Consider the following 27401-nt stretch of genomic DNA (forward strand, 5'->3'; position numbering starts at 1 on the left):
TCTGGGACTGACATGGGAGAAAGGCTTTTTACTTTTGCTCATTTCTGAAGTTTCAGTTCAAACCTAAGTGGCTATGTTCACATCCCAGATATGAAAAAAATATAACTGCACAGACCATTCTCAAAAAAAATTGTGTCATGCCCCATAGAGGAGTGCTCTTCTGACCCTCGGTGTGACAAACATCACTCCGTGTGTTCAGAAATTGTCAGGACCTTGGCTAAGGCTCCATGCAAATCCCTTACAATCAATTCTTCACCCTTCTGTAGGCCAGAGGTACTAAGTTAGAAGGCCAGGTAGAGAAAAGGTTTGGCACAATCAAACGCTTCCCATGCTGCTAAACCCAATGATCTTGAGAAGCCTGGAACTTCACTAACAGTTCACCACCATTTGGAGACAACACAGAGTCAGGCAGGTTTGACACTGGAAAATGGCTTTCCCAAGAATTTCTCCTGTGGCTGTGGTAGATCTGGTCCTTGGGTGTGCTCTGCTCATGAGATTGTACCTCTGTTTTCCCAGAAGCTGTGCAGAATTCAGCAAACCTCAGTTCCGGGGTGTAAAAAAAGATGACAGAACGATAATGATAATAAAGATGACGATGATGATAATTAGTAGTAGTAATAGTAGTGGTACCACCAAAACACCAACGAAAAAAACCAACCAACCAACCAACCAACCAACCCTCCCCAACTTAAAGCAAACCATCCACACAAGAATCCCCCAAACGCCACGCAAAGAAAGAAGAGCTCTGCCCAGGAAGCCAGAGCATCTCCCCCTGGGCCCTCGCCTCGCAGCACCTCTCCCTCTGCCCACACGACCCCTCCGACCCTCCCCAGCCGTCAGCCGGCAGCAGCGTGCGCTCCCCCCGCCCGGCGCATCCTCTCCCGCGGGGTCCCTCCATCCGCGCCCCGCCGCGTCCCGGCGCGGCGGCGTCGCTGTCGCCGTCGCCGCCGGTGTCGGTGCCGGTCCGGGCGGGCTGGGTTGGGCCGGGGCGGGGTCCGCAGCGCGCACGGCGCCGCCCCCGGCGGGCAGACGGGCGCGGCGGCGTCACACGGCGGTGCCGCCCCCCGCTCCCGGCGGCCGCCCCCGCCCGCCGCCGCCGCCGCCGCCGCCGCGCACCCGCAGCAGCGCCCGCTCCGCTCCGCTCCGCTCCGCTCCGTCGGCGAGCGGCAGAGGCAGCCCCGGCAGCCGCGCCCCGGCCGCGCAGCCCCCGCGCAGGTAAGGCGCGCCCGCGGCGGCGGCGCGGAGGAGCAGCCCCGCTCCGCCGCGGCGGAGCCGGTGGTGGTGGCGGCGGCGGCGGCGGTGCGAGAGGCTGGTGGGTTTTGCGTGCGGCGTTGTGGAGAGGTGGATGGCGAGGAGAGGAGATGGTGGAGCGGAGGTGTAAGTTAAAGGTTGGATGCGGTGATTTATTGCCCCTTGCCAAGGCGGGGGGAGGAGGGGAAAGGGGGTCTGCGAGACTTGAGCGATAAAATCAATCTGCTGCATGTTCTCCCTGGCGTGAGCTGCCGTGGTGAAACGCGAAGCCGGGGCAGCGATGGGATATCGCAATATTGTTGTTATTTATCGGCGGCGGTCTGAGAGAGACGAGGGGCTTGTGCGGGAAGTGCATCGATAATTTGGGACATTTTCCATTGTGTGACAGAAGAAAGAGGGCACTCGGCTTCTTCGATACGTTTTTGAAACTGTTCAGGTTCCTGCTGATGGTGTGCATTTTTGAAGGGGTAGAAATTATATCATAAGCATATTAAAATAAAGACATCTGCAGACTGAAAGGGGAGCAAAATCGATCATTCCAGCCGCTTTGGAGAGAATTTGATTCTAGAAATTACGTAGAAATGAAAGGAAAAGATTAATGATGCTGCTAAGTCTGCTTTTAAATTAGAGCGCTTCTCCCTTTGGCTGCAGCAAGGTTGTTTTTCAGATCCTTTTATTTCATCCGGTAATTTGTGAACTCTGGTCTTCCCCGCACCCAGAGACAATGCTCTGTATTTCATACAATAAGGATTCTGCCAAGGATTGTGCATGCCAACCGACCTGGCATTTATTAAGGAATTATTGACCTATGGGTGTCTCTCTCTCTCTCTTTTTCTAATTTGAAAAGGCTCAATCGGGGCACCTGTGACTAAATCATAATTTTTGAGGAATAAAAAATGGTTGTAAAGGGGTGGGGGAAGCATACGAATTCACTGGCGAGGCTCTGAATGCACTAGCTACATTTATATTGGTTTGTGCATATTTCTCGCTACATATGTGTGTGTTCATGGATACATTGCTGGGAGGGACGCCTGGTGCTTAAGAGCCGTTTGAGATAGATACCTAGATAGATATATATTAATAAATTGTCCTCTTCCCCTCTTCCGAGAATGAATGTGTCCCTCTGCTTTGGAAATGACTAGACAAGACTGTGCTGTTTATCGGCAATGTGTGAATTATATCGGCAGTAATAAATAAGCAATTGTTTGACGGGCTATTTTTTTCCTTTTTCCTTGGATCTTTCTCCTTTCTTTTACAGTCTTCCCACCTCTCTGTCTTTTTGTATTTCCTTTTTTTTTTTTTTTTTCTTTCACTCGTTTTTTTTTTTTTATTATTTTTTAAATTTATTTTTCCTTCTCTTTTTTTTTCCTCTTCCCCCCTCTTGCCGCCGCTGCTGTTGCGCTGTGTGTGTGTGAGTGAGGGGGCAGGCAGGCGCTGCAGCCAGCGGCGGGCAGCGGGCAGGGATGCTCGCGAGGTGGGATCCCCGCGCGGCGGCTTCTCCGCGGACACCTGTAGGGATCGCTCTGGCGCACACACACACTCACACACTCACACACTCACACTCGCACCGCGTCCTTGCCTGGTTCCCACCCCTGGTGGACACCACGGGCTCCCGGCACCCTCCCGCGCCCCGCGCACAGAGGCGCAATCCCCTTCCCTTCCTTCGCCGCGCTCCTCCCGCAGCCGCGGCGCCCGCCCCGCGCACCTTGCGCCTCCCGCATTCCCTCCCCACCGCCCCTTCCCCAGCAGCTGCCCGGTGACCCCCGTGAACGCCCACACACGCACATACACACGCACCGCGCCCCTTCCCCACGCGCCCCGACTCCACAAACCTCCCCTTTCCCCCACTCATCGCCCCAGGCCCCCCTCACACACAGCCCCCCTCCCTCCGTGTCATTGTCCCCCGGCGCACGCACGCCGCCAGCCCGGCTCCCCGCAGCCCCACACGCCCCAAACCCGCTCCATCACCGCCTCCTTCCCCTCCGCCGCAGCGGGGCCTCCCCTCCCCGCCCTGGGCTCCCCCTGGAGCGCAGCCCCCGGCGGAGCGCGGGGAGCAGCGGCGGGGCCGCCCGGGCTCGGCGGGCAGCGGGCGCCGCCGCCCCGCGGGGCCGCGCAGGGCGGAGCTGTTCCGGGTGCTGAAGCGGGAGCGGCCGCTCGGCGCCCCAGCCCGCGGGAGGGCCCTTTGGGGAGCGGGCTTGCGGGGCTCCCGCCGCGGCTCCTCCCGGCAGCTGCCGGAAAATCCCTCGGCTGGTAGCGGCGTTGCCAGGGGTGGCTCCTGCCGAGGGGCAGGGAGGGCGCGGGGGGAAACCTGGGCTCTGCCTGCTGCCGGTGGGCACGCCTGGCCTCTGCCCACGAAGTTTGGCGGGGGGAGGTTCTCCTCTTCTCCCTTTTGCCGCTCTTGCCCACCTCACGTGTGGCAAATAATAAAAATAATCGTGTTGACATTTAGAGGAATGAAATTAAATATAGAGAGAGTAGGAGGTGACTTAGCAGCTCTGAACGTGTCAGGTGCAGGCAGCTGAGGTGTGTGCCTTTTTTTAAAGCGTTTCTCCCTGGCAGGGTCATCTCTGCCCCCTCGCCCCACACACGCATGTACACACACACCCCAGCCCAGAAAAGAGCTTGGCAGCGGCTCTGGCCATGCTATTGTGCCTGCCGAAGTGCTGCTGGCAAAGAAATGTAAGGGAGGGGAAGGGGAAGCGATGAGTGAGGGAGGTGTTGGAGATCCTCTCCTCCATCAGGAGAGGTCTGCTAATATACAGCTTTCAGAAAAGATACAGCAGCTCTGGGGGAGAAAAACAGCCTCTCCACTGAAACATTTTGGATGTAGAGACCTCTTCAGAGGATAAGGGTGAACTGTGGCATATATATAATTTGAAAACAGAGGAGTTGTTCTCTCCTTGTTCTCCTAAATAAGGGCAGCTGAGTAAATATACATAAAATACTGCAACCAATTTCAGAGGACTAGCACCTGGGATTAGTTGATCTGCGTTGTGAATAATGTCAACATCAGAGCTGGCTTGAATTGGATTTTCCCTGCCATAGCAAAAAATATCAGCCCCAGAAGAAACCAGGTAGCAGAGAAAAAAACATTAAAAAAAAATTCAAAAAGCCATCTAAGAAACAATTGCAATTCTTCCTCACCCCAGGAAAAATAAACCAGTAGGTGTGCCATGTGTGGTGGAGCTTGTCAGCTCCTGCTGGGAGCTCAGGCCACTTTATTTTTTTTGACCTGTACTAGAAACAACCAGAACTGGGCTTGGTAGCATCGTCTGTATGACTAGGACCTTGTAGCTTCACAGATGATGATGTTTTCACAAATAAATTGAAATGAAATAAATTGCAGAATAAACACTATCTTTTCTGTTTGACTTTGTTCTTGTAATAATAAAACGCACTACTGAAGTATTTGAAAGTTTTGGAAAGGTAAGTAGTTTACATTTAGATTATACCATAAAAATGTAATCTAGTATAAACATATGTGTTGAGATTTGTCTTTAGCGCTGCAGCCTATTACAATTTCTCAGTAACTCGAAAATTACAGCAGCATTTTCCTAATGTCCAACACCAGTCAAAAAGAAAAAAATAATCACAAACGTTCACTATTGATCAACTTCATGATTCAACATGTTATTAGTTGTCATTTCTTATTATTCTGTTTCAATTCCTTGCAGATTAGAAACAAAAACAATAGAGGAAAATCACGCCCCTGGATCTTAGCCTTGGCCTTTTTCAAGCACGGAGAAGAGGAGCTGCCAGGCTTTGCATGTCAAGTGGCCACTCGGCTGTTTGACAGCTTCTGGGTTTCAACCCCGTTGGGATTGAGGCAGCTCAAGCAACCACGAGCGATGAGTCCTGTCGTCTGCTGACGCTGCTCTAGCACCATGGCAGACAGGCTGTGACATGACAAGAGGATCCATCCTAGGGAGGCAGCGTTGGGATCCATAATTGGCTTCCTGGGAAACTACAGCTGGTGGAGAGGATGTAAAAGGAGGCGCGCATGTGCCAGGATATTGCTGCGGCCTTGCCGAGCTGGTGGATCCACTTGGAGGAGAGTTTTGCCACTGGTCTTGGTTTTTTTCCCAGTTTGGTAATGTTGGCTTTGGGGAAAATTTCTGCTGACTCACCCACCCCTGGACACCTTTTGCAGAGCGTGGCCGGCCAGTGAAGAGGTCCAACGGCGCCTTACCGCCACTGCGGGTCCCCTCCGGTGGCCCCTGGCACCATCTTGTGCCCAAGCCCATCCCGTGGGGCAGCTGCAGCCCCCCGCCCCGGGGAGTCTCCCACAGTGACCCCCCCACCCGGGGCGGGGGTGAGCGTGCCCAAAGCTTCCAGCGCGGCCGGCGCCCGGCAAGATTTTACCCTGTCTGCCGCCGGGGCCCCGGTGCCGCCCCCCGCCAGCCCTGCCGCCCCGCTCACCCGCCCCAGGCCGCGCAGGATGGGGGCGGCGCTGGTGCGGCGCGGGGGCTGCCTGCTGCTCTGGCTGGCCCTGCTGCTGGGCTGCTGGGCCGAGCTGGGCAGCGGGCTGGAGTTCCCGGGTGCGGAGGGCCAGTGGACCCGCTTCCCCAAGTGGAACGCCTGCTGCGAGAGCGAAATGAGCTTCAACATGAAGACGCGCAGCTCCAGCGGGCTGGTGCTCTACTTTGATGACGAGGGTTTCTGTGACTTCCTGGAGCTCATCCTCACCCAGGGAGGGCGGCTACAGCTCAGCTTCTCCATCTTCTGCGCCGAGCCTGCCACCCTGCTCTCGGACACGGCGGTCAACGACAACCTCTGGCACGCCGTTGTCATCCGCCGCCACTTCAAGAACACGACGCTGATCATTGACCGAGCCGAGGCCAAGTGGGTGGAGGTGAAGTCCAAACGGCGGGACATGACTGTCTTCAGCGGGCTCTTCCTAGGAGGCCTCCCGCCGGAGCTGCGGTCGGCGACGCTAAAGCTGACGCTCTCCTCCGTCAAGGACCGGGAGCCCTTCAAGGGCTGGATAACGGACGTGCGGGTGAACTACACGCAGGCGTCGCCGGTGGAGAGCCAGGAGGTGCGGCTGGACGATGAGCAGAGCCGGCTGTGCGCCAGGGACGACGTCTGCCTCAACGGGGGCGTCTGCTCGGTGCTCAACGACCAGGCCGTCTGCGACTGCTCCCAAACGGGCTTCCGAGGGAAGGACTGCAGCGAAGGTAAGGGGCCATTTCAGCTCGCCCCATCGCCCCCCTCCCCATCGCTCTGTGGAGGGGACGGGTCGGAGGCCAGGCCTGCATGAAGTTTCATCTGTATGAGTGGATCTTCCTCCCTCCCCTCCTTTCCCACCATGTCCCCCAGCTCCCCTCTTCCCCACCTTCTCCTCCATGTCTTCCACGTGTCTCTGTGGCCAACCATGGCGCCATCACTCCTCTGTTCTCTGCGAGGCTGGGTGAGAGGAGGAAGAGGGTGTTACCTGAGCATCTTCCTGGGATTTGGGGTTGTTCTGGGTAAAGGAGAGGTGGGTGCTGGGTACCAGGTGTCACCCAGATGGCAGGGGGTGGCTGGAACCACGCTCGGCGGGAGCTGAGGGAGGGGACGTGCATGCTTGTCACAAGCAGCTGGTGGTAATTAATTTGGGGAGCAGGGAAATTGATGCTGGGCATAATTTAACTGGATTGAGTGCAAAGATGACCTGGGTTTGGTGTTGTAGGGTAGAGGAGACCCAGAGTCCACTTTGTATTTGCCTCTGCTATGTCATTGAAATAAAATCAGTGATTTATTTGTGAATTCCTTAAATTGTGGCCGGGGAGGAAGGGGATTAAACAGAGGATTATGTTTTTACATGAACGCTAAGGGTACCTCTTTGCAACATACTTAGCAATTCACCATGCCAGTTAGACAGGGAGAGCACAAAAGGGCAAGGGGGAAGTACATACTCCAAGACCACAAAATGACTGAGTGGGTTTACCAAGGAAGAGGGAACCTAGAAAAACAGCAGTTTCCTTGAGCTCATCTACAAATAAATCACTGGGTAAAATATGATTCATATTCAGTGCCCATTGTTTTTGGCAAATGGAAAGAATGTGAACGTTTACTTTGCAGATGCATGCAGGACTCTTGTTTTTATTATTTTGTTAGTAAATGTACCATTGCTTGCAGCTCCTTAGGCATAGGAATTATGTATGTTGTGTACCTAGAGCAGGATGTGAAGGTGCATAAATGAAATAAGAGTAAATGCATCAAGGGAAAATATGATTATCATGTCAAAATTGGAGAGCAAAGACCTAAGTTTAAAATGTAAAAGGTAAATATGAATAAGATATTATCAATGCCAAATTAAGATCGTCACTGAGTGGCTGCATGACATTTATGGCTGAATAATTTGCCTTTAGCATTTTTATCAGATTTCACTCATTATAAGAAAGAAAACATCATTTGTGACTGTGCTTTATTATGTAACACCTTCTGTCCTTAGTGTCAATACTAAAATGCTACAGTCATTCTGCATCCTGTTTACTTTATCAGCTGTTTATCTCTCATCTGCCATTCATGAAAAATTCAAACCCTATTAACACTTTAAATAATTTTTTATAGGAGCAAATAATAGTTTCAGAAAATTAGTCAGTTGCACTTTCAATTGCACCCATTCCCAGAAACTGCAAAATGAAATATCTTTTATATTAGGTAAACCCTCTCAATTTAGGATTTGGCTGTCAATTTTTAATATATGGTACTACTTAATGTATAGGTGTATGAACAATATTGAGTTGTCTTAGCATCTCTGAGTTAGGCCCTATTATAAAGAAAACAAAAAAATGAGGTGTAGCAGCTTTATTAAAGCAATAATGGTAATTTAAATACTGTTATTACCATTAAACATTTATATGCCCTTTACACTAAAACATAATTTATTTATTTGAAGTTATTTTGCACATATAATACTTATGTGAAAGAGTTCACATGACTGCATGTAGTATCAGTGAGATAAATTATTGCCTTTACATAATAATAGGTTCAGTGGCTATTTTTAAGGAACACTTTTATGTTTAGATCAAATTTTAGAGAAATACATATCTGTGTTTCTATTTACTGAAAACTGTATGGAACTTTTAAGAAGATGACACCCAAAATGATGTTTAGAATCCCGCCCAAATTAAGGTAAAATGCTGACTTGATTTAAGTGCTGGTGGTTTTACAGTTGACATCGGTGGGACCAAGTTTCTCCTCACATGTCCCTCATAAAATAATATCAAGACTTAAAATTGTAGCAGAAAGTATTCAGATTCTGATTTCATTTGAAACAGGAGGCAACATTTGCCCTGACAGCAACATAAATGGAACTACACTGCAGTTTATACCTGTTAATTGAGAAAAGGTAGCAACTGACACTTCCATCAGTCAAGTTTTGATGAAGGGATTAGAAGTTACTCATATGTGCCAGCAAAGATATTGAATTGTTATAAATTATTTAATATTCTAGGAAACAGAAAAGGCAGAAGGACAAGTAAAGCCTTTATATCTGCCAAGAAAGAAGCCTTGGCTTCTGTTCTTTAGATTTTTGTAGCCAACATAGACATTAAGCTGTTGAACTTTGATCTTTTGTTCCCAGAATGTGCAAATTTCCCACAAGCCTTAGAAAGACATTGCCATTGCTAAAGGATCATCTCAGGCTGCAATTATCTGAAAGGGTCTTTTGAGTTTTCACTCCTACCCTTGTTTTGGTTTTTGTTTAAAAATGGTTTTAGGTAGGAAAACCCCCCAACTTTCCATTTTTATCTAAAATTGTAGCCACGTGTTCTAGTTGATGCCTTTTCTTTAAAGGTGAAAGATGGTAATTAAATTCTATTTTCCTTGGATTTTTTTTTCCTTGGATTTGTTGTTGTTCTATATCTCTGCAGTCTGGTAAAACACAGAGTTCCTCAGTGTAATGAGGAATGTACGAATTAATATCAACATCAACAAAAGAAAACCTTTACAAAATTTTCTACCCTGACTTGCATGTTTAGGAATTAAAAAGTAATAGATTTAGAATCAACGTTTCAAGTCTTAAGATGCCATTTTTCATACAAGTTCAGTTATTTTCAGGAGAAAATCTGGTGGGTTTTTTCCCCAGATTCTCATCTTTGAAAAGCTTATTAATGATCCCTGAAGTAATTTTTTTTTCTTGTAAGAATGAAGTCCAACCAAGTTTTGGGTTGGATTTTTTTTTGTGTGTTTGTTTTGTTTTGTTTTTTAAACCCATAGTAATATAAATTATTTTCAGTAGGCTTAACTGGTTTTATACCTGTCTAAATCAGGAGTAGCTTCATTTATGTTTTCTGAACTACACCTCTGTGAGAACAGTGCAAGCTAGGAAAGAACCATTCAGTCATTCCTTTTGTTCCAGCAGGGTCTAAGTCCTCTTCAGTGGGAGCATTGGCATAAATCAGAGAAAAAGGACTGGAATTTTGCTTAAGTGTCAAGGATGTGCAGTCCATGCCAAAGAAAAATACCATCTCTGTATGGTATTTCTCTGGTTGGTAGGCCCATGGGTAAAAACCAGTACAAGAGCCTTCTAAAAAATAAAATCTCTGCTTTGTACTGGAAAAAAAGCAAGGGCATATTAGTCCACATAATAATAGTGATTCAGTAGAAGAAAAAAATGCACAAAATCATAATTTTATGAATTTTATTAGGAATAAGAGTAGCATTGAAATAAACCCTGACTGCCATATCAGTTTTCTGATAAGTTTTTGACATACATTTCAATCTTGTATTCAGTGAAAATTACAATATTTCCTGAAATTACTCAAATTGTTATGGCTTGATTATATGATAAGGAGAGATTTTTATTAAAAATATCAACTTTAAAGTCAGATTTTTAGTGCATTAAGTCAAGGTCCTAGAAGGTAAGGAGAATACATTACTCATATCAATGAACCTCCATATTCTTGTAATTTTGCTGCTTAGGTTAAAATTTCTAAACAAAAGAAAACCCCTATTTTGCCTATTAAACGACTAAAATAGTGACCTTCTGACTTTATATATACATATAAAAAAAGGTATAGTTTTCCTGTTTTCCTTTCATCCTCATTTAATTAAAAATAGCCTTGTCCAGAGAAAGTAAGCAGGTGGCTCTAAAAGAGGTAGTAAAATGCACATGATGCATTGAACTGGGGAAAGTTTCTCACTGATGCTAACTTCTTGTAGCTCCATGCCCTTCTGCTTTTCTACCTCTAATGGCTTGGAAAAGTTGCAGACAGGATCCTTTATCTTTTTAAAATATAGCTTCCCTACTTACCTCAATATTAGCATCTATTCAGGCAATTGCTCTGTGAATTCAACCTATTCCTGTTTATAACACGTTGTATTTTAGCTGTTCCACTGAGTTTCTGGTTTGTGAGAAAAATGAAGACTCTTCAGGCAGCTGTTCACTGGAAGAGATACTCTTCCTTGTCAGATATTCAGAAATTGATGCCAGCCACGGTTTGAACTGTGAAAGTGATTTTTGAGGAAGTCAGTTCCAGATGTCTCAGCCTAGCCAGCACTTAGATTTGTTTGTTTGGGTTCTGAATATACTACATCAGCCTTTGTTGTATTTCCTTTTGCACGTTAACTTTTTTTTTTAAAGCCATCCAATATTTATATCTCTTTGAAATTTTTGATATTCTAATCCATTTTGTCCCCTTTATGCCTTGAATGAAACATTTGAACTTCTTTTGGCGGAAATTATCTCTTCCAAGTTGCGTGTTGCAGTGAGATGTTGAACTCGTTGCCAATAGTCAGTCTTAGCAGAGTAGTCACCATGGTCTTTCTCCCTCTTGAATCCTAGCTAAAATGTACTTTGGACTAGTAAATACTGTGATCAAAACTTGCCTTTTTAATTTACACTTCAGAATCTTTATCTACATGATCTGTATTTTTTCTTCATGCTGAATTTCTTGTCAGTGCCAGTGGCTGCTGGGGTGATGTTGGTTTAGAAGGAGGCTTAGAAATGCACCAGGGATTGTACTGAAGTTCTGTATATGTACAAATTACGTCAAAAATTAAACAATTGTTATTTCACTTTATGTAATATTTTTAAATGGTGACTTTGTTGTCAAAGTAGAATCTTGAGAACAGATAATCAAGTAATCAAAAAGTCATTCAGAACTGTTACATCTGTTGCATTCACATTTAGTCCTATGAAAACCCAATCATTATGTCAGTTTAAAGGACAGTTTTGCATCATTTTCCTAATGAAATTTGATACAGTATTTTGTTTGCCAGGATTCAGTATGATAGGATATTGATTTCAATGTCTTCCTCATGTAAAATCACAGGAATTTAAATACTGAATTTAAATACTGGCAATTAAGAGCTGGCAGTGTGTTTTATATTGTCTTCTAAGGAGGTCTCTTGTTGAGTATTACTAATCCTTTCAAAATGCTGATATTGAAACTCCAATAGCCTAGATCTTGGTACTCCAGGTAAATAATATTTTAAATAGTGAGATTGTTTTTTCCCTTTGGGCCTAGTTGAGGTGCTGGGTCCTTTTTAAATTTAAGCATGTACTGTGAATTATAGACAGCTAATATGCTAGAATAATTTATGTCTAGCACCATAGGACCTTGTGTCAGATTGGTCATATTCATTCAGAATTTCAAAATAATACATATTAAAATTGTCTATGTTTTGATGTAATTGCATTTTGGGGCTTGTAGGCATTTGATCTTTTGTTTCAGCTGAAGGTTGGCTCTCTTTTTACAATAGATGTCTTTTAACAAGGGATGCTAGCTACAGATTTGTGGGATTTTGCCCTTTCATCATTACTGACCTGATGGACAGGAATGGGGAGAAAGGCTGGCAATTAAAAATGAGTTCCTGATAGAAATTGTTTTATGTAGAGGCTAACATTAACATATGCAGCTTGGAGGGTTCATGTATCTTTTAATAAACATATTAAAATTGGATGGTAACTTAAAAGAAAAAGCTTCATCCATCTATTTTGGTGAATTTAATATGATTTACTTACCAGAAAGTTTGGTGTTCCTTTTAGAAAACATGAAACCATACCAGTTTCTGGAAAAAGGCTCTGTCCAGTTTGTTGTGCTGTAGTTGAAACCTGTGTACCTTCATAAACACATGATTTTCCAGAATAGTGAAGGGCATTCTGAGGTGTTCAATTACTTTTGTGAACCTGAGGACTAAATGGTAGAGACCAAATATACTTCTTTCAGGGAATGATTGGTTAGGGTGTAACAGACATACCTTTAATTGTGTTATATATAGAATTGACTAACAAAATAAGAGTAAATAACACTTTGCTGCCTTTATTTAGTTCTATGCTGAGCTGGGATCATAATTTAATATTTTACAAAAGATGTGCACTTTCTTGAATGGCAGTTTCTCCTTCTGTACTGTGGTGATGGTATCTGAGTGTATCACAAGCACTTCACCAGCCTGGATTATATTGTCGTGTATGCAGAACTCAATTTTTCAGCTCAGGTGCTCTTCTGCCAAGCTAAAAAGTAATTGTATGTGGTGAATTCATGCAAATGTGTAGCCATTCTCCTGGATCTTGGAGTGGAATCAGAAGGATCAATAAGTGCTTCAATGAGCAAAATATCTGCAGTAACTAATGAAGCAATGAGGCAGGAAAACCCACATGGTTTTGATAGGACATTGCTTTCTCAGTGACCCTGGCCAGTTCACACCACTTTTTCAGTTTGCCTTCCTATCTGTAAAGTGAAACTACTCCATGAAGGAGCTTTTGGTAGGACCTTTTTTTCCCTGGTCATCAGATACTTGAAAGATCAGAATTTCTATTAGGGATGTAGGAGAGGAGGTCAGGACCTGAAGTTCCCTTTACTATTGTGCGACCACTTCAGTCTACAGAACTGATAATTGTTAGCTGGCTTTGAAATTACAGGCCTTCCTGGTGCCTTTCCATAGCTGAGTGTTCAGCATAGTGTGGTTTTCCTTGCTTTTTTTGTCTGTCACTGTCTGCCATTGTTCTGACTAGACACTGGAAGTGATGTAGCCTGTCACCTGCCAGCCACTTCTCCTTGGACAATTGAGCTCTTCTCATCACACCTGTATAAAAGTCTTCCTTATTACTGTAAAGGGTTCCTTATCACTGTAGAAGGATCTGGGACTTAATGTCTGAGCAGAGTGAAGAACTTTGCTCCTACTCAATGACCACATAACTTTTTAGTTTTATTCTCTTCCATTGTCAATGAAAAATCTGAGGGTGGATGTTTGTGGTGACCGGGAGCGGGGCTGTGGCCCAGCCTCATCCCCAGGGCACAGCTGTGAGAAGCAGGTGAGCAGCACTGGCAGCAGTGAGCCATGGAGTGCCCAGGGGCACTGAGCAACCACAGAGGGAGCAGAGGGCTCACAGGTGCCCTGCATGAACGTGAGGGTGTGAAAGGCTGGGCTGAAGAACAAGAAGGGCAGATGCTTGCAGCCCTCTGCAGTGGGGTGATGTTACTCTGTCTGGGCAGGCACCTGAAGCCCTCTGGTGAGCTCTGGTGTTTCTCTGTGTGGGGGAATGGTTAAAGCCTGCTGGAACTGGGTGGTGGCACTCTGTGTGTCGTGGCTGTCTCAGCTGCAGCGTGTGCTGTGACAGGTGAAAGTGGGAGGTGGCCTCAGTTATGCCTTCCTTGAGGTTGTCAAGAGACGAGGTAGCTGTCTGCAAGAACAGGATTCTGTGACGAGGTTTGAGATTTCTTTAGCGCTGTGGAGTGTATTAAGAACCTACAATTACTTAGTTATGTCCTAATAAGCAGCAGGTTTGGCACCTTTTAGGTATCTGAAGAAAATGTGTTCTGTTTTCATTTTCCACTGGAGTCAATTTGAAGTCCCATTGACTCAAGTTTGGAATTAGGGCAAACCTAATAACCTGCTGATTCTGAACTTATTATTCAAGTAGGAATATGAAAACAGAGAGAACTAGGGCAAATTAAATAACCTGCTGATTCTGCCTGTAGTATTCATCTGGGAATGTCTATAGAGAAAATACTTTTCTTAAATTCTGATATTTATTACCATGATCATCATCACTATAATTATTCATTAATTTAATATGTGCCTTATGAACCATGCTGGAAGAGTGATGTTTTATGACTTTTTCTTGCATTTAAGACTCTCTATAATTTGAGGGAAAATCTGATTTCCCAAACAAATGGATGGTGTGGAATCCCATTTGCAGTTGCTGCCACTACAAACTGTGAAACAGTGGATTTTGCCTATGGAAGTGTTACACCCCAAAAATGCTACACAGGTGTGCAAGTCACAGACTCCTTTTAGAATGTTGCACAAGGTCTTGAAATGGGAACATTGGACTCTTTGATTTTGTCTAGAGCAAGGGCTTTGCATTGCTTAAAGGCAGAGAAACTTGATTGATTCTTCCCACAGTGCTGACTTTATAATTAAATGAATGTGCACGGCCATTAAGGAGGTCACTGGCATTACCCTATGCACCTGGAAATGTGTATCACAGTCCCAAAGTTTCTGAATTACGTCTTAATTTCCGATGCAGGATGGCTTTCTTCTTCATCTTCCTTCTCTTTTGTGCTTTTTAGCTTTAACAAAAAACATTTAAAAATGACTTTTTTTTTCAAAGGATCTATTTCCATTAAGAAAAGATTCCTTGAGAAAGCTTGCATGTATGTAATATAAATTACATGTACTTTCTTTTGAATAAGTGTATAGAAAATGACAGAATTAGTGACTAGACATGAAGATCTGTATCTCAATACTGTCATTTTCTTTATTATCCTGATTCTTCTTTGTTTCCAAAGGTCACAGGAGGAATCTTCACACACACATCAGCATTGTACAATGGGTGTCTAGGGCACAACCACAATGAATAGCTTTAGAGTGAATTATGGTCTTGTGATGTAAAGATTATATTTGTTGTTAATAAAAAAGGGAGAATAGGGCCCTAATGCTAGGGAAAAAAAAAAAGTGCTCTTCAGCCTTAAAGGTGTTATCTTCCCTGATTCTGAATCATGCAAGCGTGATAAAAGTGGTATAAAAAACTTGGATTCCACTGGTTGTTGCACAGCAACAGGCTTACATTTTACATTTCAAAAATGATCTGTACATTTTACATTCGTAAAATCAGACTCTTGGCCTGGAAGGTCCAGGAGCAGGAGTCAGAGAGGCAGGTGAGACACAGCAGCTCCTTCCCAGGCTGCACACACTGCTGTGTTCAAGCACAGTGGTCTTCAGGTGGTCCTCAGTCTCCTGGGGTGGGCTGGTGCTTCCTCCCTTAGAGAAGCTGTGGCATTTCTGCAGGAAGTTGCCAGGAATGTTGGTCCTGGCAGAGAGAATACTAGCGTTGTGCATTTTGAATCTGCTTTTCTTCCCCATTTTCCCTAATCAGAGGAGAGACAGGTGAAAATGGAATTTAGAAACCCATATATGTAAGTTACTTGATTCCTAAGACTATTGTGGGGTGATATAGGAAAGATTTGTAAACAGATTTTTTTAAGAACAGATAAATGCCCTTCATCTACATCCTTCTCAGGTGAGTGTTGCTCAACTTCTCAGGAGCTGATTCTCAGTGATTTTTTTTTCTGTGACATTGCAGAAAAATAATTTTTGTAACATTATGACATTGAAAAGAACCTGGGAGGGTTTTTTTTAGAACCTATAGTTTTTCAGAGATAAATGATGGACTGTCATTCAACATTAACAAAATATTTGTCTGGTTTAGTTAAACATTTACTGAAGAATTCTGAATATGGATCTCACATTCTTACATAAAACATTCCTGACTTAAGTATTATGAGAAGAACATCAGAATTTTCCCAGTAGTTCACCAGAAGAAAATATATTCAAATCACATTTTCTCTGTTGGCCCAAATCTCCACAACTTTTCTGTGAACAATGTATCTGTTGTGGTAGTTTCCAGGAATTTCTTTGGGGATTTTTTTGTCACTGTTCTCAGTCCAAAGTACTTGAAGGAGCAGCTAGGGTTTATGTTAGCCTTGAACTTGTTCTTTTTTTTTTTTTTTTTCCTCTCTGCAGCAGTTAAACAACTGAGTCTGGAATTACAGGAAGTTGTGCAGTAATAATAAGCAGGACAGCACAGGTTTTGGCTTTTCTTTTCCACATTACAAATTTTGAAACTCAAAATGTATCAAAAGAGTGCATCAGGTTTGAAGTTCTGAGAGAAATATTTTCACGCTGTTTCCTATTCAAGTTTTTATAACAAAGAAAATTCCTATGACAGAAAAAAGTTCAACTACTATCAAGTGAAAGTTTTGACCTGCTATTCTTGCAAATCCACTGACAGCCACAATTCCTGTTGGCATCCAGTGGTTTTACCTATTGTCTTAGCACTGGCTGGATCCCATTCTCCTTTTTTTGAGTATCATTTGGGTCTTTAAGTAAAGTCTTTCTTGCACATTCTAAATACCTACATCATCCAAATTTGCTATTCAGGCACACATTACCCATTGTGATACCGTGAGTCATGCTGGTGGATTTTGTAAATCTTAAACCATGAAAGCATCCACAGTAATGCAAGGAGAAAAAAAAATCCTTCCAATTTCTCCCCTATTAAAAAAAGAATACAAACAGAAACATTCATTGCAGTCTAAGTTAATGGCACCATGGGAATTCAAAAGCAAAGCTGCCTTCAGTGAGCGGTGGCTTTTTTTTTTTGTTTTTTTTTTTTTTTTTTTTTTTTTTTTTTTTTTTTTTTTTTTTTTTGTGTTTTGGAATTTCTCTCCATTTTATTCACATTTGCATTAAAAATAATAGAAAGCATTTAGTGATGCTGTATCTATTATGATAAAGGTACATCAAATTCAAAAGCATGCCTCTAAGAGCTTAGAAATATTGAGTTATTTTGATTTTGCACTTTAGTTTGCTGCCTGCATAGCCTAAATGTATAAAGTGAGATGGGTGCAGGTTTTGGTGTTAGTCAGCTTTGCTCTTCCATAGCTTCCTCATCAGAAATCTGTAAAAACAGAAATCTGAAAAATGTCTTGGAAACTTGTCCTCGCCCAGTCTGAGCTCTCAGTGACTTTCACTAAGCTTTCAGCCATTAGAGAGTGCAGAAAGAGATACTCAGGTTGATTAACCGAAGGAATTGGAAGAGAAAAATGTTCTTAGAAATAATATTTACTGTTCTGTACACTATTTCTAAAATATTTTGCTTGTGTAGATTTTTCACATTCAGTAGTAGCTCTGTCAATTGACGTAATAAAGTCATTTATTGCAGTGCTCCTTTCTTGTCTGTGTAGGTCAGGATTGATGTCTCTTGAAGCTGATATGTTAAGCCATTGTAAAATAAGAGTTAAGTCAGCACCAGGTCCTCTGATTAGGAAAAAAAACCAAAATCTTTCAACTGTATTACTATTAAAACACCCTGAAAATGTCAAGAAATAAACAGGCTTACTCTTGCCCACTACTATAGAATGCTACTTTGCAATCCTTACAGAAGTTCCCTTTTCCATTCAGACGTATGGAAAGATCCTGTCAGCACGAAAGTGGCTGGTGGGAAGCTTTGCCTACGTGTCTCTCACTCCTGTAGCCTGCAACAACTACTTTGTCCACTCTTGAGTTTCTCTCTTTTGTAGAGGCTTTTGGTGAGAACTTGCAATGCCATTTTCCCTTACAAAATCATGAATTAATGGCTAAAAAAGCTGAATACTTTAACCCCACTGTCTGATCAATCACCCCCATTGATCAGATGACCTAGTCTGTATTAAAATGCTTGCCTTTTGCAAATGGACTGTCAAGTATTTTTGTCATCTATGTGTTTGAATCAATCTTTGCACTCCTTTGGTTACTCTTAGGCACCCATTCAGAGCACAGGCTTTTAAATCACAGCTCAGTATGGGCAGTTTGCATCTTCTCCAATCAGCCCAAGTCCTCAGTGTCAGTCTAACAGCTATGAACCTACTGTACTCCAAATTTATGCTCAGAGAATTTTATAAAATAAAGCAATTAGAAGCTATGAACTGTCAGGACAAAATATACTCTGTATTTTTAATTTCATCTGTTTCTGGGTATCCATTATGAAATTACATGATCATATACCACTTTATCCTTGAGTTTCTAGCCCCTTCAGTGAATAGCCTGGATAATAAGTTCTTCAATATTTTGTTTTCTACTTGCTGTTCAGCTTGTACTCCTGAGCCTTATTCATTGTCCATATTAAAATAATTTCTCTGAAGAGAAATCAGTAATATTTCTCAGGCTTTTCTAAGGTTTTCATAGCTACAACACCTGAGCTACTGTGCAAATATTGAAAATTGCACAATGCCCATGATGACAGAGGCTCTCATTCATAGAGGAGAAGAGAGGCAAGAGAGACTGCAGGTAAAAACATTCCCTGAGTGCCCATCTGAGGTTTTTTCTGGGTACTTCACAGATAACACCACGTGCTCCAAGCCTCCTCTAGCACTTCAAAGCACAGCTGGCTCTGTGTTCTGGGATTTCCATCACAGTACTCTCTCCAAACAAATATTTGGAGCAGCATTAGGAATGACCACCCAGAAAATGCCTGTCTTGAAAAACCTGACCAAAATCATGTTGGATTTTTAGGAGAGAAGGGAATAGAGTATGTTCATTCAGCTCTCCTTGTTCTGAGGTACACCCCACTCCTTTTCAGCGAGGGCAGATGCTCTGCTCACTGGCACAGCAGCTGTCTGTGGTACTCAGTCATTACTTCTGGCTAAGAATAGTCCTCTGTGTGCAGATCAAGTGAGGGAAGCTCTGGAGAGAATTGCATTAAACTGTGTAATTAAAGGCTGTATCCTACCCTATATGAATAAAGTAGATGGATCTCAGTTATGTAAGAAGCCTTATGTCTCAGAGCTGCTATTTTTGACTTTGCAACCTAAAGAATGTTCTTTTAAGATAGTGAAATAGGCAGTGTGTGTTTTTTAATTTTTTTTTTTTTAAGTTTTTAAGCCTCTTCTCCCACGCAGACATCCCAGCCATTGTGTTTTCTGCACTTGAATGAGGAAGCTGCCTTTCTGTAAGGCCCATTCCTCAGCAGGGAATTTGCTGAGGGATTGACACTTCCCCTGCTCCAAAACTGAGTGGCTTCACCTAGCACTGGTTTCAGAGTTTAGAATGACAGGGAAGACCTGCTGAGGCTGAAGTTGAAGGTCTCTCAGGAGTTTAGTGGTAAAACCTGAGACATCTCCACTAATGTGCATACACGTTTTGGGAAACATTTGCAATTTGAGCAAATTCTGATTGGTTTTCAAGGGCTTGGCAAAAGGCTTAAAGCCAAAAGTCAAGTTACGCCTGCCCAAATGGTTTTTATATGCCTGCTTCAAAATAGGACTGAAGTCAAAAGGAATCAGACAGGAAATGAAACTTACTCAGAGCTCCCTTGGGGATATGCTACTGCTAACATAAATGTCAGATTTTCAGTTGAGATATTTGGGGTTTTTTTTTACTAAATCAAATGCAGTTTTTTAAGACTGAAAAAAGACTTTCTTACTATACTGGGTCACTCTATTTACAGTAATTACTGTAATCAACCTTCCTCTGTAGTAAATGTAGTAAATGTGTCTTTTAAAGAAAAAAAAATTAAAAAGCCACATGAAAGTCTTACACAAAATTGCTTCAATGCATTTCAGAAACATTTTTCCAAGGAAATGAGTTTTTTTAAAATAAGATATAGACATAGTATTTGCATGTCTGCTTATCAGTGTTGCCATTAAAAAAATGGCCTAAAAATGTTTCTTAAACCAGTAAAAGTTTCATATAATGATTAGTATAGCCATAATAAAATATTCTGTACTCAAGAGCCAAAAATGAAGTATTCAACTTTGACATGACCAGACAATATTTTTAAGACAATTCTGTCTTTATAAAAGCCACATTTATTAATGTTCCAGGACCTTTGAACACACCTTTGGTATTTCTCCTCCTTATTTAGAGGTTACTTTCTCTACTTGCAGAACTAGATGCTCTTTCTTTCCCCGTGTGTTAAAAAAAACTATAAAGGTTAGAAATATTTATTTTCCCTTTTCCTTTCCATGCTTTATCTTGTATCCACTATGTAGTAGATGTCTAGAAAGAATACAAATAAGAGCTTTTAGGGCAGGAGGTGAAGACAGAATAAAATCACAGTCAAATTCCCACTAAATTTCTTTCTTATCACTTAATTCACAGATGGTCCCACTGTATTTGGTTGGATTATTTATATGAATAATTTCATCCCCTTGATCCCCAGTATAATTTAATGTATGTATTATTATGCTGCAGATAACCAGACTTATTTTAATAGCACAATGTGGCTGTTTACAAGCATATGATTATCTTATATGTTACCTTGTAGTATTTTAATCATCCAGTGACATTTTCAGGAATGTTAAATGTTATTGCTCCCACTGATTTAAATGTGTGTTAGAATGAATAGAAAAGTTTTTAAACTAAAAAAGTTCAATAGTCAAAAAAGAATTAAAAATTGTGGCTTAAGGAGGATCAGATACAAGCTGAACTGCAGAATCATAGATGACCAATGAAAGTATTTATAGTTTTAGAGAAAACTATCCATGTTTTTACATATTATAAATGTCATGCCTACTATGTAGTCTAATTAGATTCATCTTTAGAAATGCCTTTTTTAATGAATAATAATGACCTTAAGCTCAGAAGTCTGTATGCATATAAATTTTCTTCAAGCTCAGTGTATGTGTCATTTACCACCTTTCTGTTACATTTTCTGTGAAATTCAGAATTCCAGTGCTGCTTCTTTAGGAAAGCTTAAATTCTACAGCAAAATAGTACCAGTCAGAAACCCGAGTCCTGTGTAACATCCCTAAAGGCTGTTTTTTGCTAAGCAGTGAAGGGAGTATAATTTAATACACTGTGATTTTACTGTCATTTAAAATATGTCCCCAGCTCAGCAGTACTGCCCTGCAAACTTCATTTCTTCCTTTTGAAACATGGGAGATATATACCAAGAGTGAAAGAAAAGTTTAGTGAACTAAGGGGACCATAGGATATAAAAAAAAAAAAAAAACCATTGACACTCCATCATCATTAAATCTGCTACCTGCACTGCTCAGACCTCTCAGACTTGTGTGGTTGCTTACAACACTCATGCACTTCATAAACTGGCTAAAAACTCTGCTCAATTTAATACATTTATAGAAAGCAAATTGTCCTAAACGTGACTTTACAAAGACTCCTAAATTAAAAAACAAAGCAAAACAAAAATTGAAATTAAATAAAGGCAACAATTCCTTTATTAACCACAGGCATATCTATGTTAAAATTGTTAATGTGCCATCTCTGGGATTTATAACAGTAAGATTAAAAGTTAGTATTTTTTGCCCTCTTGGCTACAGGAGAAGGGGACATGTGACTCTTCCTTACATCTCTTTGAATTTCTGTCTATGTAGATGTGATTTATTCCTGCAAGCATTAATTATTATCAATGTTCTGGCCAGAACAAAACTTATATAAGGAATTTATGAGAGAGATGAGGAAAGCTTTCAGTGATTTGGAAAGTATTTTCTCTCTTTTAAAGGAGTTTTCAAGGCATTTAAGGTGAAATTTGTCTCTCAATAAGCCTGGTAGCCTCATTATACTGTATCTTAATGAAAACCATGAAGTTTTTCAGCTGAGGTTGGGAACTGGACCTCCATTTTCTGTGAGTCAGTAGCATCACTTTTAAATCAAATCCTGGAAAACCTCTTTGTAATAAAATTTTTGTAGCTGTCAAAAATATTTGAGAGTTGTTTTCCCTGCATTCAAGAGAGATTCCTGAATGTATTGTTTTTTCTAAAATTTTCAGCAAAATATCAGTATGACTTGGTATTTTCATTATGCAAGAAATGCTGGAAAACTGTTAACAAAATAAAAGATTGGCAATATTGTTGAAGCAAACCTTTGATAACCAAATAAATGATATCAGGAAAAGAATGTAACAAAAATACCTGAAGTTTTATTAGCTATCATAGTAGTATATCAAGTTTCAGCAAGTTATTGCTCCCTGATTTTGTTGTGCACTGCCTGTCCCTAAAGAGAGAGCAGAAGTCTCACCATGAGTCTCATCCTGCACCTCTTACTGCTCTTTTTTGTATTAACAAGAGCTGTGTGATACTTCATATACAGCCAGCTGCAAGTTCTCCTCCAAAACGTTGGGCTCCTTCAGAAAATCATTTAAATTGTGATAGTGACCTTTGCTCCTAGAGTGCAGTTGGGTTTTGCTTCTGCAGAATTGGCTAGAGTTGAGAAAAACTTATTATGGAACAAGGCTTTTCGGCTTTGGACCCAGTTATTATTTCTTCTTTAGAAACTGGATCCTTCATAAATGATTACATCAGATGAAGGGTAGACATCTGGAAGCATAAAATGGGGAAAAAAAAAAGGAGAGATGAAGAACTGAGAAGTAATTAAGTTCTGGAAATGGGATTTGGAATTGCTATTTTATTTTCACTATTCTATTACAAGTTCTTTATATATCTCAAGTATTTAATCTTCCTCACTGATTTTCATGCTTAAAATAAGGTTAATAATATTCACTGTCTCCTCTACCATTCCCTGTCTTTTTTGTTTAGTGATGTCTGAGGTTTAGGAACAAATTTCATTATATTTTTTGCCAATACCTACTGCAGGAGAAGTGGATCCTACTTATGGTTTTAGATGTGGCATGTTATGCACAATATTGAGCTGTAGTTGAGATACAAACATTGGAGCAAAAATTATGAATAAATTATTGTAATGCAGGGTATTCCAGATTGCTTTAGGGCAACTAATTTCCTGATGTATTCATACATATTCTTTATAAACAAATGTTCTTTGGAATAACCATTTTGGGCCTGGTTTGTGGCTTATTTCTCATAGCATGACATGGCAACAAGATCTGTTGAGTAAAAACTGTTTATTTATAAAGAGGTGCATAAATAATATACCATCAAAAGAGTTTTAATTTTATCTACTTTGCAAGTAAAAGCAAAGATGCTTTTTGGAAATGAATTGAAAACCTCCTATAATATGTGTAAAATTGTATTTTATTGGGATAAATGTCAGCAGAGAAGGATTTTCTTAGGTGTACTGCACCCTAATGGTACTTGCTGATGGTGTTGTATGAAGGATTTTAGAGCTTTCCAGCAGAAGTCATTTACAAAATGTCACAGAATGTAAAGATTTGTGGTGGCAAAAAGGTGTAAGGGAGAAACAGTGATTTTCCTTAATACCTGGTTAGGTAAAGGCTATTCTGAACAATACAGGCTGATTAGTTAGTAAAGAGGGGAAAAAAAGCACTTTTGTAAGCTTCTGGATTTTGGTTCTTCTGCTACTAAGAATTTGCCTAGAAGCATAAGATGAATTTGTTCGTTTGTATTTGAATTGAAATGAGGATCTGATTTTCATCAGTGTAACAGTGGAATGATTCTCCTCAGGCAGTCTTTGAAAGCAAGGGAATATTCTTTCTGATTTCAGAAATTTTTGGATAAAGGGGTTTGGTTCTACCTCAGACTGCTTCAACTCCCTGTCATGGAGTTTAGTTATATTGCTTTTCATGAAAAATGTATCCAAATGTGTTGCTTTTTCTAACAATTTATAAACCAGGTTGTGCAGAAATAATTCCTATCCGATCTGTCTATGATGAAATAATGTTATGAGGGTTTCAAGGATATGTAGCTTGAGTGACTTTAGCTATAAGATTTGATGCCATGGACGTCTCATGAGGGTATCTTGAGATAGCAGTTGGACAGTAGATCAATGAGTTATTCACTTGTTTTTCATGCAGAATGAGTAGTTGTTTTTAAAAGGATGGCTAGACTGTCCAAATGGCAAATATGTAAGTGGGACTGACCAGACAGTCCAGCTCCAGACTGTTTGCCACTTGGATGGAGTGACCAGGCAGAGAGTGAATGACACCTGTGCCATAGCAGAAGATCACCTACTGAAGAATGCAAAATCTACAGAAAAAATAAAAAAAGGAAAAAAAAAGGAATTGGTTAAACATATATGAATGGAATCCTAGGTTGCATTCCAGTTCCTGTGTGGTTAGGTATGATCAGGAATTGGAGAGGCACTGATGTGCCAGCTCCTTTCCGTGGGGGCACGATGCATTTGGCTGAGCTCAACAGCCAAGCAGGGCTCGTAAATGGCATCACAGGGAAGGAGTGATAGGCAGGAGCTCTGTCTAGTGACAGAGTCCCAGAGTGAGCAACCCACAGTGCTGGCCCAATGTGCTCCGTTTCAGTTTGATTTTTAGCAGAATGACAAAGGGGGTTGGAGAAAGCAAAGCACTTTGGCTGAATGAAATGTTCAGCAAGTCTGTGATTGCAGGAGGGAGCGTGGAAATCTGAAATCTGGGAGCAAGTCCACTGAATGTGGAAACTCCTAATCAGAGGAGAACTAAAGCATTATTTATGTCTTACATGTTTGATCATTAATGGAATACAAAAAGAATAATAAAAGAACTGGTTACTCTGTACTGTTGAACAGATTACTGGGGTTTGAAATAATATGTTATTGAGTAGAATAATAGATATGTTTATTTTATCTTCAAAATATTTTAGCCTGATATTTTAATTTCACCAAGTAGCGAGGAAATATAGAATCTGTAGCTTTGAAGACCATAATACTGCTCCGTTCCCTCCTCTGGGTAAAAAAAAAAACAATATTTGTTATAATTTACAGATGTACTCAAACATGCTTTTAAATGGAAGCAGCCATAACCATAACAAGATTTTATGAGTTTTTCTAGGCAGAGGGTGTACTTACTCACCTCCCATGATGTCTGGAGGAATTTGCTGATGAACTAATGAGTGCATCCCATTCCTTTCCCTTCCCTTGTCATAGCTGTGGATGCTGCCACTATGGCATTGCTGGAGGTAGCACACGTACCTCGTGGAACCATAAACCAAAATTTATGGTGTAGCCTCCTAAACCATAGTTTATGGTGTATCTAATACACTATTCCTAGAAAAAAAAAATTCAGTACTTTGTTTCTTTCTAAAGAAGCATCTACTAATCTCTGGTAAAATATTGCATTCCCAAAATATGAAGAATGTATTTTTTAAATTGCTGGCAAGATTTGCATGTGCCCAAAATCTACTGCTGCTTCTGATCAGCTGTTTTCACTGATGGTTTTGGACAAGAATTTGCATGTTCAATTTCCACAGTGTAAAATACATATTTCTTTTAGTGTAAACATATGAAAGTAAATTTTCCTCTCTGTTTAATCTATTCATCAAGGTACAGTGTAGTGCAATTCTATTTCAGCAAATGATGATGCAGCACTTTGTAGCTGCAGGGGGACAGGGAAAGACATGCATTTTTATCCTACTGAAATTGCTTCCTTGCAAAGATAATGTTGGGACTCGGGAGGAATTTATCAAGTTGTTTCTGCACCCTTTTCATAAACTGGTTTTTGGTAGACACTATTCATCACAAGAAATTTGGGGATGTTTAAGGAAAACATGGCAGTGAGAGAGATAGGACTATATGTTTATTTAGGTTTTCCATGTGCCTTCTTTAAAAAGTCTTCAAAATATGCATATGTTTCAAATTGTGAAAAAGAGTTGCATGGTCATTAGGTTTGGGACTTGGAATTCTGATTTGGAGATTTTTTTTTTAATTCCTTTAAGGATAATACTAAATTGTTGAGTGCTGTTTGAATCACACATGTCAGCAGTGAAAGACATAAATCTCTGGTTGTTTTTTCCTCACAAAACCTGTGTCCTATACTCAGATCCACTGAGCAATAAATTGCACTCTGCAATTTCATCCAAGAACCAACCAGAGAGAGAATAAAATCCTAAAGGTTTTATACTCACCCAGTAATTGATAATAACGTGCTACCTTTCAGATCTATCAGACCTGTAGTTCTTATAACTGGGATCTATATTTGATTTTTTAAATTCAGTCTTCTTTAAATGTCAGTGGACGTGATTGTGATACCCAATTTCTGCCCAGACCTACTTTCTCTTATAAAAATACTAACAAACTTGGCTTTATTTCCTCTAATCCCTGTGCAAAGATGTTGAGGAGGATTAGGTTACTCTTGGGTGAAATATCATTTTATTGTATTTTTAGAAATTTTATTATATAAAAATCTTTCATGAGCTACCTGACTTAAACAGCATGACTGTTAAAACTTTCTAAGTATGCTCGGGAACAGGGTATTTTTTTTTTTTTAATAAATCCTCTTGAGAGGTCACATTCTCTCTGTGCCTGAAGTGAACCTGAAGGACTTTTAGCTTGTGGTCTATGCTGTGTTTGCAGTGCTTTCAAAATATAAGGCTTAATGGGTTAGTGAGTTCTCTGCTAAATGCCTTTCTGGTGTAAAATTTTCATTGCACTTAAATCCACAAGAGTTTTCCCATTCCCATTGTTTTTTTTGTGGAATTAGTGGTATGGCTGCACCCATTCTGACAGATGAGAGTTCTCTAGGGTCCGAGAATGACTAAAACAATTTGGCAGCATTTGTGCCCCCCATGATCTCAAATGCTTGAAAATTGTCTTCGTTGTTCTTTGCATTTGCATTATTCCTTCTGGTATGTGCCTGTGACAGAAGTTAACTAGTTTGCTGAGGGAATGTAGACACTTTTTTTTTTTTTAAATTTAATGTATGACTTGGATTTAGAGATAAGATCAAATGGGGTTCTTTTTAAGATTATTTCCTCAAGGACCTTGTTGACTTGGCGCTTTTATGAAGAATCATTATTTTCCTGCACTTCCCTTTTTGACAACGCAGAATATTTTTATGTGAATGTATGTTCCACTTATAGAGAAAAGGGTGTATTCAGAAGTATAATTACATATGAAAGAATTACAAATTATAGATAATAAAGATACACTGAAAGGAGAATTCTTACACAATATATGTGCAATTGAAACAGGAAGTTTAATTGTGGAACATTTCTTAATGAATGTGATATGTCTGTGCTGTGAAAAGATAGAAACTGATATAACCAGTTATATTTAAAAAAAAAAGAAAGCAGTACCTACTTCTTTTTATGGAGCTAGACCAGAACTCTAAATGAAAAAGTGGAAGAGGTATTTTAAGCTCATTGATTAAAGGCCAGTGTAGGAGCCAAGGAAAATGAAGGAAATCCACCACTCAGGTGTACTGAAAGCAGCAAAATAGGATTCTTGCTTTTGTAAGAGATGAGATTGCTGTGAATGCAGCACAAGAGCTCTCCAAGGGGTAAGACCTTCACACTGGCCATTTCAAAGAGTAGCCATTCCTCAGGAAATTGTCCAGGAAAATAACCATATGGCCA

General features: G+C 41.2%; 1 protein-coding gene across 18 annotated transcripts in view; it reads left to right on the plus strand.

Moving 5' to 3' along the window:
• The first annotated feature begins 5422 nt into the window (after positions 1 to 5422).
• Positions 5423 to 27401, plus strand: part of NRXN1 (neurexin 1) — a 673696-nt gene continuing 651717 nt past the window's right edge. For 17 of the 18 annotated variants that reach the window (XM_053937286.1, XM_053937282.1, XM_053937289.1 and 14 more), the window contains exon 1: positions 5690 to 6428. In XM_053937286.1, coding sequence (XP_053793261.1) covers positions 5690 to 6428 — 739 coding nt within the window. Of the gene's footprint in view, positions 6429 to 27401 lie in introns of all 18 variants that reach the window. The other variant, XM_053937300.1, reaches the window with a different exon arrangement.

The sequence above is a fragment of the Vidua chalybeata genome, chromosome 3 (assembly GCF_026979565.1).
Source record: "Vidua chalybeata isolate OUT-0048 chromosome 3, bVidCha1 merged haplotype, whole genome shotgun sequence".
Lineage (NCBI taxonomy): Eukaryota > Metazoa > Chordata > Aves > Passeriformes > Viduidae > Vidua > Vidua chalybeata.